Here is an 11,838-nt window from a genome sequence, read left to right as displayed (position 1 = left end):
CGAAAATTTCTCCGTAGGCTGGTTTTGAGAAGGGATAATTAATATGGTAAATGGGTTTTGTAAACTGGGTTTTTTGTTTTGCAGTTTGAGTTATTAGGTTTGGGGTTTTATAGTGGAAGGTGGATGCGGAAAGACATGGTGCTGCATGGAAGACTTGTACGGCAAGGTGGAGGAGAAGTTGACAGTTAAAGTTGACCGTTGTATATTTGTGTGTATATGTTGAGAAGCAGTCTAGAAAGACCAGATTGGGTCAAAGCACGCAATTGAGAATTCAGAAATTAAGTTTTGCATGTCCTTATCAGTCCATGCATGTGACACGAAGGTGAGAACTAAATGCTATCCATTGGTAGGGCCATGCACGTGGAACACTCTGGTTGCATTTCACTTTTACCTTAATTACCTAAAGCCAACAATATAACTGCATCTAAATCACTAGTTCAAATCACAAATCAAACGTTATCATGTGTCAAAGTTTTGGTTTGTGTACCTTATCTGTAACTTACACTACATTTTTATAACTAATTGTTAAAATTACAGAATAATAAATTACAACGTGTCCAATTTGACTTGTTTATCAAAAAAATGTACATATAAAGAGCTAAGTACTATTCATTGATACAGGATAATGATATAGGATATTATTAAGTACATGCAATATGTTTGACAATAAAAAAATACATGCAATATGTGGTTAAAGGTTCAATTTTTAGGAAGATGCGTGCATGGATACGTCAAAACACATGTTAATTTAAATTACGTGGTGGAGAGGGTTCATTGTTTTTCCACAACTACATGCATGTCAAATTGGCTATCTTATGGATTGAAATATGACAAAAAACGTAACGGATTTTAACTTCTTTTTTCATTGTCCAACCGTCATGAAAGTCTAAGTTTGTCCTACTAGGTGAAATAAAGTGCTATTTTTGTGATAAAAAAATTCACATTTTATTCTAAAAAATAGTTGACAATAGGGGAGAGTAAAAACCTAGTTTCTTAATAAATTTTAGTAAGGTTTTCAATTTCTTGACATGCAGTTTGCACTCTCAACATTTCTTCATATAACATCATTTAAGTATAACATGTAAACAACATGTAGTAGATGTTAAATATATCACTGTCAGCTCATCAAAACAGTTGTAAAAGGATTGGATGATGTAATAGTTAGTTGAAAGAGTTAGTTAGAGTTTGTTACTCAAAGGTTATTAGCTAGTTCTCTAGTCAGCTATATATAGCTATTGTAAACAGATAGTAAGATGAGTTCATTGAAGTTCAATACAAAACCTTCATTCATTCTCTCACATTTCTCCTCTCTGTAAAACTTAACTTCTTGGTTTTATAATTGTTCATCTCTGTTACTTCTCCAATGTAGTTAACGTGGTATCAGAGCCACCAAGTTCACGCCATTGATTCTGGTGGTTCTGTATTTTGTTTTTTTTTCTTTTTAGATTTCATTTCCCAGTTTTATTTTCTCTTCAGATTTTCTTGAATTTTTCGTCAAGTTCTTCGGTGTTTCCTTCATCTCTCTAATCTCCGAATCGGAGAATGAAGCAGAATCAATTTCTTACTCAGTTTTTGTGGATGAGAATCGGCTGAGAAGGAGCATTCTTATGGAGATTCTTGGTGCCACCAGCGTGTTCTAGGCGGCTCTGTTTCTTGAAGGGGACTATACTCTCGGGAAGTAGAATCGCTTGGCGATCGAGTTGGACGCTGTTTTTCTTTTCCATGAGCATACTGCTTGAAAAGGGCATTGTCAAGAGGCACCACACCTTTGTTCTTCATAAACACATAGTGAGGATAGAGATTCATCATCAACGGTGACCCGATTTTCAATTTGCGGGGCTGTTCTTCCGCTGTGATTGTTGAGGGTTTCTTTCTGTTCGCCGGGGTTTTCTGGTAGCTGGTGGTTTGCTAAAGGTTCTCCGATGGGGTTTTCCGATCACGAGCTCAAGTCTCATGTTTTGTTACTAAATTATGCACTCCATCTGTTTGTTTATATGCCGCAGTGAAAATTTGTTTCTTCGATGGGGTTTCTTGTATGCAATTTGTTATCTGTTAAGGCCGATAGCCATTTTCTGCGAGATTGTTGAAGGAATACGAAGGCCAATAGCCATTCCTTTTTGTTGCTTGATTAGTTCTTGGGTGTTTGAGATTTGTGCACTCGAAAAAGGCCGATTGCCAAGAGTGTATTGAATGCAATTTGTTCTCTGTTAAGGCTGATAGCCATTTTCTGCGAGATTGTTGAAGGAATACAAAGGCCGATAGCCATTCCTTTCTGTTGAATAGTTTGTTCTTGATTGTGTGAGATTTCTGCACTTGAAAAGGCCAATTGCCAAGAAGTGTATTGATTACAACAAACCAAATGTTAATACTTGCTTGAAGTGTGCCAAGATTCTATGTGAGAGGCAGATGAATATTGAATTTTTTGATGGAAAGATTGTATCTGCAAAGGTGATGTGTGATGATAATGGGATGAACAACATGTTTTTTGGTTTTGGCAAGTTTGCAAGGATGATAACTATATGTGGTTGTACCTTATCGCAAAGAAAACAATAGCTACAGAGGTGTAAAAATTAGTTTGAGGGGCTGAAATTCTTTGGGAAGTTGATTGATGAGTATGAAATTGCACCGTTCTTGAGTAATTTTCAATACTTGCAGCCATGGAGGATTAATTGTTGAGGGGCAGCAGGGCTATGAGTATATGGACAGGAAGGACTTCATAATTCTGCATTTCTCAAAGCATTCATTCAATCTCAAACTGGGAAACCCAGTTGAGATTGAGGGGGGATGTTGAATATATCACAGCCAGCTCATCAAAACAGTTGTAAAAGGATTCGATGATGTAATAGTTAGTTGAAAGAGTTAGTTAGAGTTTGTTACTCAAAGGTTATTAGCTAGTCCTCTAGTCCTCTAGTCAGCTGTATATAGCTATTGTAAATAGATAGTAAGATGAGTTCATTAAAGTTCCATACTTTCTCACATTTCTCTTCTCTCTGTAAATCTTAACTTCTTGGTTTTATAATTGTTCATCTCTGCTACTTCTCCAATGTAGTTAACAGTAGATGATGTGGGAGCACGTGACTAATTATACTCAACATGTGAATTAACTTTATTCTGATAGTATGAAAGAAGTTAAAAGTAGACCTTAAAGATATTTGACAACGGAAGAAGTGACTTGATTTCTTTCAAGCTCTTACAAAATCTTTTATTCTTATTATAGAATTAACACTCTCAAACATTTAAATATAGGTAAATGTTGTATAACGTTACCAAGGAAATACTTTTTTCCATTGACAAAGTATTGTATATGGCAAATTCGGCCTAGTAACCTTCAGATTCGAAGCCACGCGCACATTGACATAGCCAATATTCTAGGAGGAGGATTCCCTTCAAATAAGTGCCAGGACTTTGTCACTTGTCTATCGAGATGGAGTGGAGAGAGAGTAGGTTCAGACCTAGATTACTTGGAAGAGTTCCGTGAAAATCTATAGCTTGGGTAGGGAATTGTCAACTGACTCGTTCATTTGGCATTTGGCAATGCCTTAATTTAAACGTGTACAACTGCAATCCTTAACCCTCTAACCACAAAATTCAACAATTTTTTTGGGAAGACAAATAGAAGCTTGTAGTGAAATTAGGATTTGAAAATATTTTTAAAGACTTTTTTAAGTGAATGATTATAGATTATGTAGACTTTTACAAAGTTGATAAAAAATGTAGACTTTTACAAAGACTATTGATTTTCAAAAATTCAAGAGGATTCACACTACAGACTTTCATGGATTAATTTGAAAAGATTTTAGAAATTCATATCACTGACTTTCATGATTTTTCTTCTTATTATCTCTGCCATGGCTGCATCAACCAACACTGTGCACTCCTCCCTTCTCCATCATCACTCACGGCCCTGATTCTCTCCTCTTCTATGGTTAAATAATTGAATAAAATTTAAAATATTCATCAATTGCCTTCCTTTCTTACATGTCCTAAAGGGATAATTAGCCCGATTGCCTCATAAAACCTAAGATACCATAAGACACCCAATAAGAATAAAATCAGCAACTCCATTTCCCATGCATGCTAAGGAAAAATAATCGCCTTTCCCAGGCTATTGCGGTTTGGTCTAATAATATACAGGCAATGAGTAATTTGGTTCCATTTTTTATAGTTCATATATATTGAAATAAAAATCTTCATTTAACCATAAAAGAAAACAAAAAAGAAAAAATAATCACCTTTTCATAGGCTATTGTGGTTAAGTGATTACAATAAAAGCCCAGGTCTAGGGTTCGAAAGGGGTGAAGATTGAAGATGCAATAGAAGGAGAAAATTTTCACCACTTAGTACTACGATCTGTCACTTAGTATTACGGTCTAGTGATATTTCTCTTCACTTATAAGAGAGAGGTCGTAGGTTCAATTCTCACCAAAGGCAAATTTGAACCACATTATTGCTAACCTATTGTGAGGCTAAGTTCACCTCCTCCTCTTAGTGTATATAATATCGTTTGTTCAAGAAAAAAAAAAACAGAAGGAGAAATTTTTTAGTGTGCTCAAAATACGAGATGGTACACCACATGTCATTATATAAGTGGAAGAAAGTTTTATTTTTCAAGTGTCCCCTCTGCTTGTATAATGACATATGATACACCCATATTCCGGCCACATTGAAAAATCTCTTTAGTATAAGAAGAGGGATGAGAGAGTTGAGAAGGGATGGGTCGGGTAAAGTTGGCGTGGAGAGAGAAAGCAACTTAAAATGAAATTTTTGGATGGAGGTGGGATTCTTATAGCTTTTTTATGGGCTCTTAGACTATTCCTACATTTGAAATTAAGAACTCTTTTAAAGTCTTTTAAAATTCTAGATTACACTAAAATTATAAAATCTTTTAAAACCCTATTGAATCTTAACTTGACTGCATCTTTTTTGTGAGGATTTGCAAATCCTTTTCCAAACACACACTATATTAGAGGCAAATTATTTCATCAATTATAGTTATCCATACCAATCCCATTAAATTGGCTAATAATACTAATTCAAGCATCTCCAAAGCCAACGCTTGGGGTTATCCTCATCAAGAAATTCTATTGACTTTGTGCATGTATGTGGGACAGAAACATTGCACGTAATATTTTTTTTCTTTTCAAAATTGCACCTAACTTTTTGGCTAATATTATTTGGTTTACCATTATTAAGAGAAAGGAGAAAATAAAGTTAATTTATTGGATTTCAATCATTATGGTCAATCTTTTACATTTTCCCCTATCATGTAACGAGGAATAAATCCACATGGTTCATTTAATACCACTTGACCAACATAAAGATGAAGCAATAATCCAAATTCTCAAAAACTAGAATTAAAAGCTGGATTTGGATTTAATAATATGGTTACTGGACGCATTAGATAGATTTACGAACATATCTATATATGGATGCAAATTTTCGCTCTTTTTTTTGTTGAGGAAAATGCACATGTAAAATAATAACAATTTCGATTAAGGTCAAAAGCCTCACGTGCCCACAATGAATGGGGGGTTTTGACCAAAGAATCTTCAATGTCAAAGTTAGAATTATGAAAAGAATGTATTTAGGAGTTTGTGGATAGCAAATGACTTAGCATTTTAGTGAATAAATGGGGTATTTATAGGAGGGTGGCTGACCCTTAGGGAGAGGATAGTCGCCAGCTATTTATGGTGGTGATGGGAGAATAATTGACATGTCAATTATTCCTAAATTAAATAGGAAATTTTGGGAGTTACCTTTTTGAATAAAATCAATAAGGGATTGATGACGGGAATTTGAAGAAATTCCCTATTGATCACCTTTGACTCTTCCTTAATTGAGTCATTATTATTCGTTGCATGCGTGTAGGAATCCCGGTGTGCCTAGAGGGTAATCTCGTATTTTTAACCCAAAAATTCACATGTCACCTCTATAAGTTTTTGGATTATTTTTTACTTCACAATATCTGCATATGATATTATTTTTATAAAGGTGACGATGAATGAGAAGAGAATTGAACATAACATCGGTGTAAGGATGAAGTTTTCACGATTTGAGATATCAAAGTATGATGTTGTTTGTACAATGTCGACCACGCAAGAATCCCACATAGGATGAGAACAAGAAGAAGCTCCCGCATCATGAAGTCTAGGACTGGACCTCGCGCCCACATCGATCGAAGAAGAATGAATTGATATCCATGCCTCGCCTCTAAAAGTGTTGAAACTACATCTTCTCTTATGGTTACTTGTTTAAGTTAATCTCTTATATTTTATAATTTCTAAAATTATTAACGAGAACACTCTACAACTTGAACCATTTTTTAACATCGATGATGTTAGTACAAATTAAAATATAAAATATAAAAACTTATTTCACCAAGAAAATTAAAATTACAATAATATCCTAGCTAAAACTTCGAATGTTTCTCGGTTTCGATCATTCTAACTCGAACATGTCTTTATCACAAGAATAATTGACCCGCAAGCTATTCTACACCATAATGTAATTATCTAAAACACTCGTTAGTTTTCAAGTTGGACATCTTATGTTAAACGGTACGAAAGTTGTCATCATATAAAGAAACTTACAGTTATGTAGGCCCATGTATACTAGCAAGAGTATTTCTACACCATTTGGGGTCACGAATTTTTTTTTATTTGATGGAAGAGGGGATTTAAATATGAAAATTTAGAGTGTTAAGGAGTCAATAAAAGTCATCATGTATTGAATAAAGATTTTTTATGACTTCTAAAATGTCTATGAAAATCTCGTGGTATTCAATTATGACTTTTTGTGAGTCTACAAAAGTCTAGATGTATTCAAAACTTCATCTACTTCAAAATATTTTAAAAAGTCATGAACTTGTAGTTTTTTTATAGTAGGTCTTTTGTCATAGCAATCTAACCTCTCTCCCCTAAGATTTTGATGGCTTTCATTTTCCTTAATTCTCTTATGATACATTCCACCACCTATATGAATGCAATTACTATCACTAACACCATTTCCACCATCATGTAGCCACCACCACCTTACTATGACCACCTCCTCCACCCTAACCGCTGCCACCGTCATTAGCATTAGCATCATCGTCACCCCTATAATGACCACCATGGACACCTCTACCACCATTATCACCACCCTGTCACCAACGCCTCCATCCCTACTCCACCACCTCAACACCACCCGCTACCATAATCACCAAAGGCACCAACTTTACTACCACCATTTTGCCCATAGTCCCCATGTGACATTTTCACTACAATTGTTACTATGTCCATCTAAGACCATTTTGTCATGGTCAGGATCACCATTTCAATAATGAAAACTTTAAAAATAATAATTCTTATTAATAAATTGGTCATTAAAAATTCATGACAATCCACGAAATTATGTAAAGTTATGGCATTGAACTCTCTAGAATTCTATAAAAGTCTATCATTTAAATCCTTATTTTCCACAAAAGTATATCATTAAAAGTCTATGGAATTTTATGGAGTTTACAATAGTCGTAAAAATTTACTAAATCCACAAAAGTCTATCACTTTAAAAACTCAACAAAAGTTCATGAGAAATGCTAGGGAGACTCTTTTAGAGTGGGACTTTCCATGAACTCTCTGCCAGCACACAGTTAAAGTTAATTCTCATGCCAACATTGTAAAACATTGTGCAAAAAACATAAGATGGTGGAGAGTCCATGGAAAGTCCCACTTTTGAGATAATCTTCTTAGCATTTATCAAAGTTCATACAAATCTTAATACACTATACCACCTAAGATTATATACATTCTTGGCAACACAATGCAAGGTAGATTATCAAGCCAAAAAAGTATATAATCCAAAATTTAATAAAAACAAAAATTGAGAGAGATTTCATTTCATATCCTTTTTTCTTAGATAATGTGTATGGGCGTAATTAACCATACGTATATAGCTTTTAAATATCTAATTGGATGTCAAATTTTTTTTTGAGTCAAAGGGTTTGCGATATGCTTACATCTTTACCCCTATAAAAAGTCTTTATGCTCAACCATATTAATTTATGTCTATGGGGTAAAAATAAATTTGTATTATATTATAAGGTTAGTGAATTATTTATTTAGTACGTTATCCTCAAGTCGAGACCACTAAAAATTATCGAGGTAATACTGTATTACTATTTTTTCTCTCTAAAATATTGTAGATTTAGTTTAAAATATTGTTAGATTTTGTTTAATTGTACAAGATGATATTTTATATATATATATATATATATATATATATATATATATATATATATATATATATAAATGATATTCTTTAAAAGGTTAAAGTTACCCATATCTCTATTCGATTACATAATTAGTCATCCTCCATCTTTAGATATTTTCAAAAAAAAGAATGAAATAGTCCAATATAAGATTAAATAGGAAAACATTCAAACTAAATACCAAAAGTAAGGACCGTACCATGCATGAACCAAAATCATCATATTAAGAGGAAACAAATCTTTTTATCGCTTCATCATAGGCAAACCCTACGATGAACCATATACTATAAGTTATATATATACAAGAAGGTTTGCAAGAAGCCCAAAACACTGGAGGAAGATAAAGATAAAGATCCCACAAATATAAGAAGAAAAGGAGAGACATGGGTATGGGTTTGATCATATCTTTTCTAGGTAGGTCCTTCTTGTTATTTTTCTCGTTGGTATGGGTAACAGAAGCTCTGGATCAAGCCAAGTATTTCAATGTGAGGAATTATGGAGCTGTTGAAGGTGGAGAAGCTGATAACAGCAAGGTAGTTATTTGTGCTGTATGACTTGCAATTTCTTATTCATACTCTATGACTCTTGGGCAGCAAAGAGTGTGGACCCTTCGCCTTTGGTCATCTCTTACCCCGATGGAGGAGCTAATGTCGCCTAATCTTCTATTTTCCTTTGTTACATAATTATGTTTATAAGTACTAACTAGAACTTTCTGTGAGTACATGAATTTAGGCATTTCTGGAAGCATGGAAAGAAGCATGTCAATGGAACGGAAGGGCACGGGTTGTGGTTCCCAGAGGTACGTTCAAGTTGTATCCAGTGATATTCTCAGGTCCATGCAATGGTCCGATCGCCTTTCTGATTGAGGGGACTTTGAGGGCTTCAATTGATCCATCAACATTTAGTACTGACAGTTGGATAAACTTCCGGTACATCAATCAGTTGGTAGTGACCGGAGGCGGTACCTTGGACGGCCAAGGAGCCTCGGCTTGGCATCTGAACAACTGCAAAACCAATCCCCAATGCCAGGCTCTTCCTATTGTAAGTTCTTGATAGAACTTCTCTCTCATTTTTTTTAAAATGGAAATGTATTAGTGTAGGCTCTTCCTTCATGTCCTATTATTTTGCTACTAAATTAAATGAGTAGTGCTAAAAAAATGTAGTTAACCATATTAGGTGACAATTAATAGGTATATTTTACTACTTATTATGACAAATCTTAATTTATATATTAACTGCCTAATTTGGCCAGAAAATGTGATAAACTAGATAGAGACTTTTTTTTTTTAAACAAACGATATTTTTTGGGGAGTGTGCTTAGCCTCATAATGGGTTAGCAATAATATGGTTCAAATTTGCCTTTGACGATAATCGAACCTAAGACCTCTTACTTACAAGTGAAGAGGAGGACTACCACTAGACCATAATACTAAGTGGCAACTAGATAGAGACCTTAGAAGATATGCATTACTTTATTTTGTTCTAGATGATAAAAAACTTGAAAGATATGCGTTAGTACCCATTTTGAAAAATTATTGTGTACAACGTAATATGTACCAATATACATGTTATAACCACATGAGCATCTCCACATCCCTTTTGCTGCGCCACATCAGCAAAAACTTCCTCCAAGGATGAGGTAATTGGCTTGGCGAAAAAGCCCTAGGAAAGTTTGATAAGGTTATTTTGCCTTACGAAAAAGTTTGGGTAATTCAAAAGTGATATTTTTAGGCATTGTTTGCGCAATGCAGAAGTGATATTTTTTACGAATTTGTTTGACCAATTGCTTTATTTTTTGGAGTCACTAATTTTTTGTGTTGGCAAATATTGAAGACAATTTTTCACATATGCCATCAAAGTATGTATTTATCTTAAAAATTTGCTATATCCCTTGAATATGCTCTCTAAATACATAGTATTTGTGTTGTTGATTATTCCACCAGTACAATTTAACATCTTGTTCTGTCTCGTGAAATATTATCATATCAGTCTATGAGTTTTGACTTCATCACAAACGCAAGAGTTGAATACATAAAATCATACGACAGCAAGAATGCCCATTTCAAAATTTTCGGATGCCACAACATGGACTTCAGGAAAATCAAAGTCTCAGCTCCAGCAGACAGCCCGAACACCGATGGCATTAAGATCGGAAGCTCATACCGAATTAGAATCGCACGTTCCACAATCGCAACGGGCGATGACTGCGTAGCAGTGGTGACCGGAAGTAAGAAAATCCACATTTCTAAAGTTGTGTGCGGTCCCGGGCATGGAATCAGCATCGGAAGTCTAGGAGGGCATGACAAAGAAGACGCTGTGGTAGGAGTGGTGGTGAAAAACTGCACATTTTTGGGAACGGAGAATGGTGTGAGGATCAAAACTTGGGCTTCTCCTTATACCAGCAAGGCTTCGAATTTTACGTTCCAAGACATTTTTATGGATGATGTTCTGAATCCCATTACAATCGATCAAGAATATTGCCCCAACCCTCCTTGCCATCAACAGGTATATATTTTACATGAACCCAGTTCCTAGCTAATATATATTTGTCCCTTGCATTCCCTATAGAAAATAGATATACAATAAATACATATATATATATATATATATATACATGATAATATTTTCTAATTAGGTTTTTGACCTATTAGTTGTGAGACTAACAATTTAATTAGGCTATGCAGTTAAACAATTTCCACGCAATTAGTAGTCTATACCAATATTAGAACAAAATAACATCTCTTTTTTTACAAGAGAAAATTTTCCTATAAATTTAATTTCTTCATTAAAAAAATCTCTAGCTATTGATGTTTTTTGTGTTGATACGGTGTTTTGTTTATAACTACTTCATTTTCCGCTTTTGTTTTATTATCTTTATAAATACATACCTAAACAACCTTGAATTTAAAATGCTCAATCTTGAAGAAGAAAAAACTTCAAATACATGTAAGAGGATCTTATTTTGTACCAATATAAGAGAATATCTCTCAAAACAATTTGACTTTTATATGTTGCTGGACTATTGAGCAGAAAGTATAATCTAATTTGAATGTGTGACCTAGATTAACAGTTAAGAATTAACGTCAAACTGTGTCTATCTGATGATAAAAGAATATTACCCTATAGCAGTGTTCAAGTCATGATTTAGATCTTATTCGTCACATGATTTAGACTGCAATTATTCGACCAAAAAAAAAACTTAATTGAACAAGGGGTTTCTTCTTTCTTGTGTGCAGACTTCTTCGAACGTGCAAATCAGCGACGTTACATACAAAAACATATGGGGAACTTCCTCGTCGGAAGTAGCCGTAAGTCTCCGATGCAGCAAAAGCAGGCCATGCAAGAACGTAGTGCTGGACATCATCAAGTTGTCCCCTTCCAATCCCAGAGAACGTTTGAGTTCCTTCTGCTTTTATGCAAAAGGAGCCTCTTATGGCTTACAAGCCCCTCCATCTTGCTTATAGTTGTAGCTTAATTAGCTTTATGATTCCAAGTTTTATGGCTCACAAACCCCATGTTTATCTTTTAATCATAAATCTGTAGCTAGAAAATCACCTAGTTTTGATTGTCTAGTGTCAAAGAAACATGAA

At 34.4% G+C, this 11,838-nt stretch overlaps 1 protein-coding gene across 1 annotated transcript; it reads left to right on the top strand.

Moving 5' to 3' along the window:
• Nucleotides 1-8,533: 8,533 nt before the first annotated feature.
• Nucleotides 8,534-11,838, top strand: LOC126622620 (exopolygalacturonase-like). Its single transcript, XM_050291389.1, has 4 exons — nt 8,534-8,781; nt 8,981-9,289; nt 10,238-10,753; nt 11,485-11,838. The coding sequence occupies exons 1-4, from the start codon at nt 8,632-8,634 to the stop codon at nt 11,710-11,712; spliced, it is 1,203 nt and encodes a 400-aa protein (XP_050147346.1). The 5' UTR covers nt 8,534-8,631; the 3' UTR covers nt 11,713-11,838.

This window comes from Malus sylvestris, chromosome 5 (genome assembly GCF_916048215.2).
Source record: "Malus sylvestris chromosome 5, drMalSylv7.2, whole genome shotgun sequence".
Taxonomy (NCBI): Eukaryota; Viridiplantae; Streptophyta; class Magnoliopsida; order Rosales; family Rosaceae; genus Malus; species Malus sylvestris.
The sequence above is the reverse complement of the archived record's forward strand: the minus strand, read 5'-3'. Positions and strand labels throughout refer to the sequence as shown.

Bases quoted from the DNA above. Each gene is read 5' to 3' on its own strand.
- LOC126622620 (XM_050291389.1), top strand. From the start codon at position 8,632: ATGGGTATGGGTTTGATCATATCTTTTCTAGGTAGGTCCTTCTTGTTA. The intron at 8,782-8,980 runs GTAGTTATTTGT...ACATGAATTTAG, and splicing joins GAGAAGCTGATAACAGCAAG to GCATTTCTGGAAGCATGGAA. The intron at 9,290-10,237 runs GTAAGTTCTTGA...TTATCATATCAG, and splicing joins AATGCCAGGCTCTTCCTATT to TCTATGAGTTTTGACTTCAT.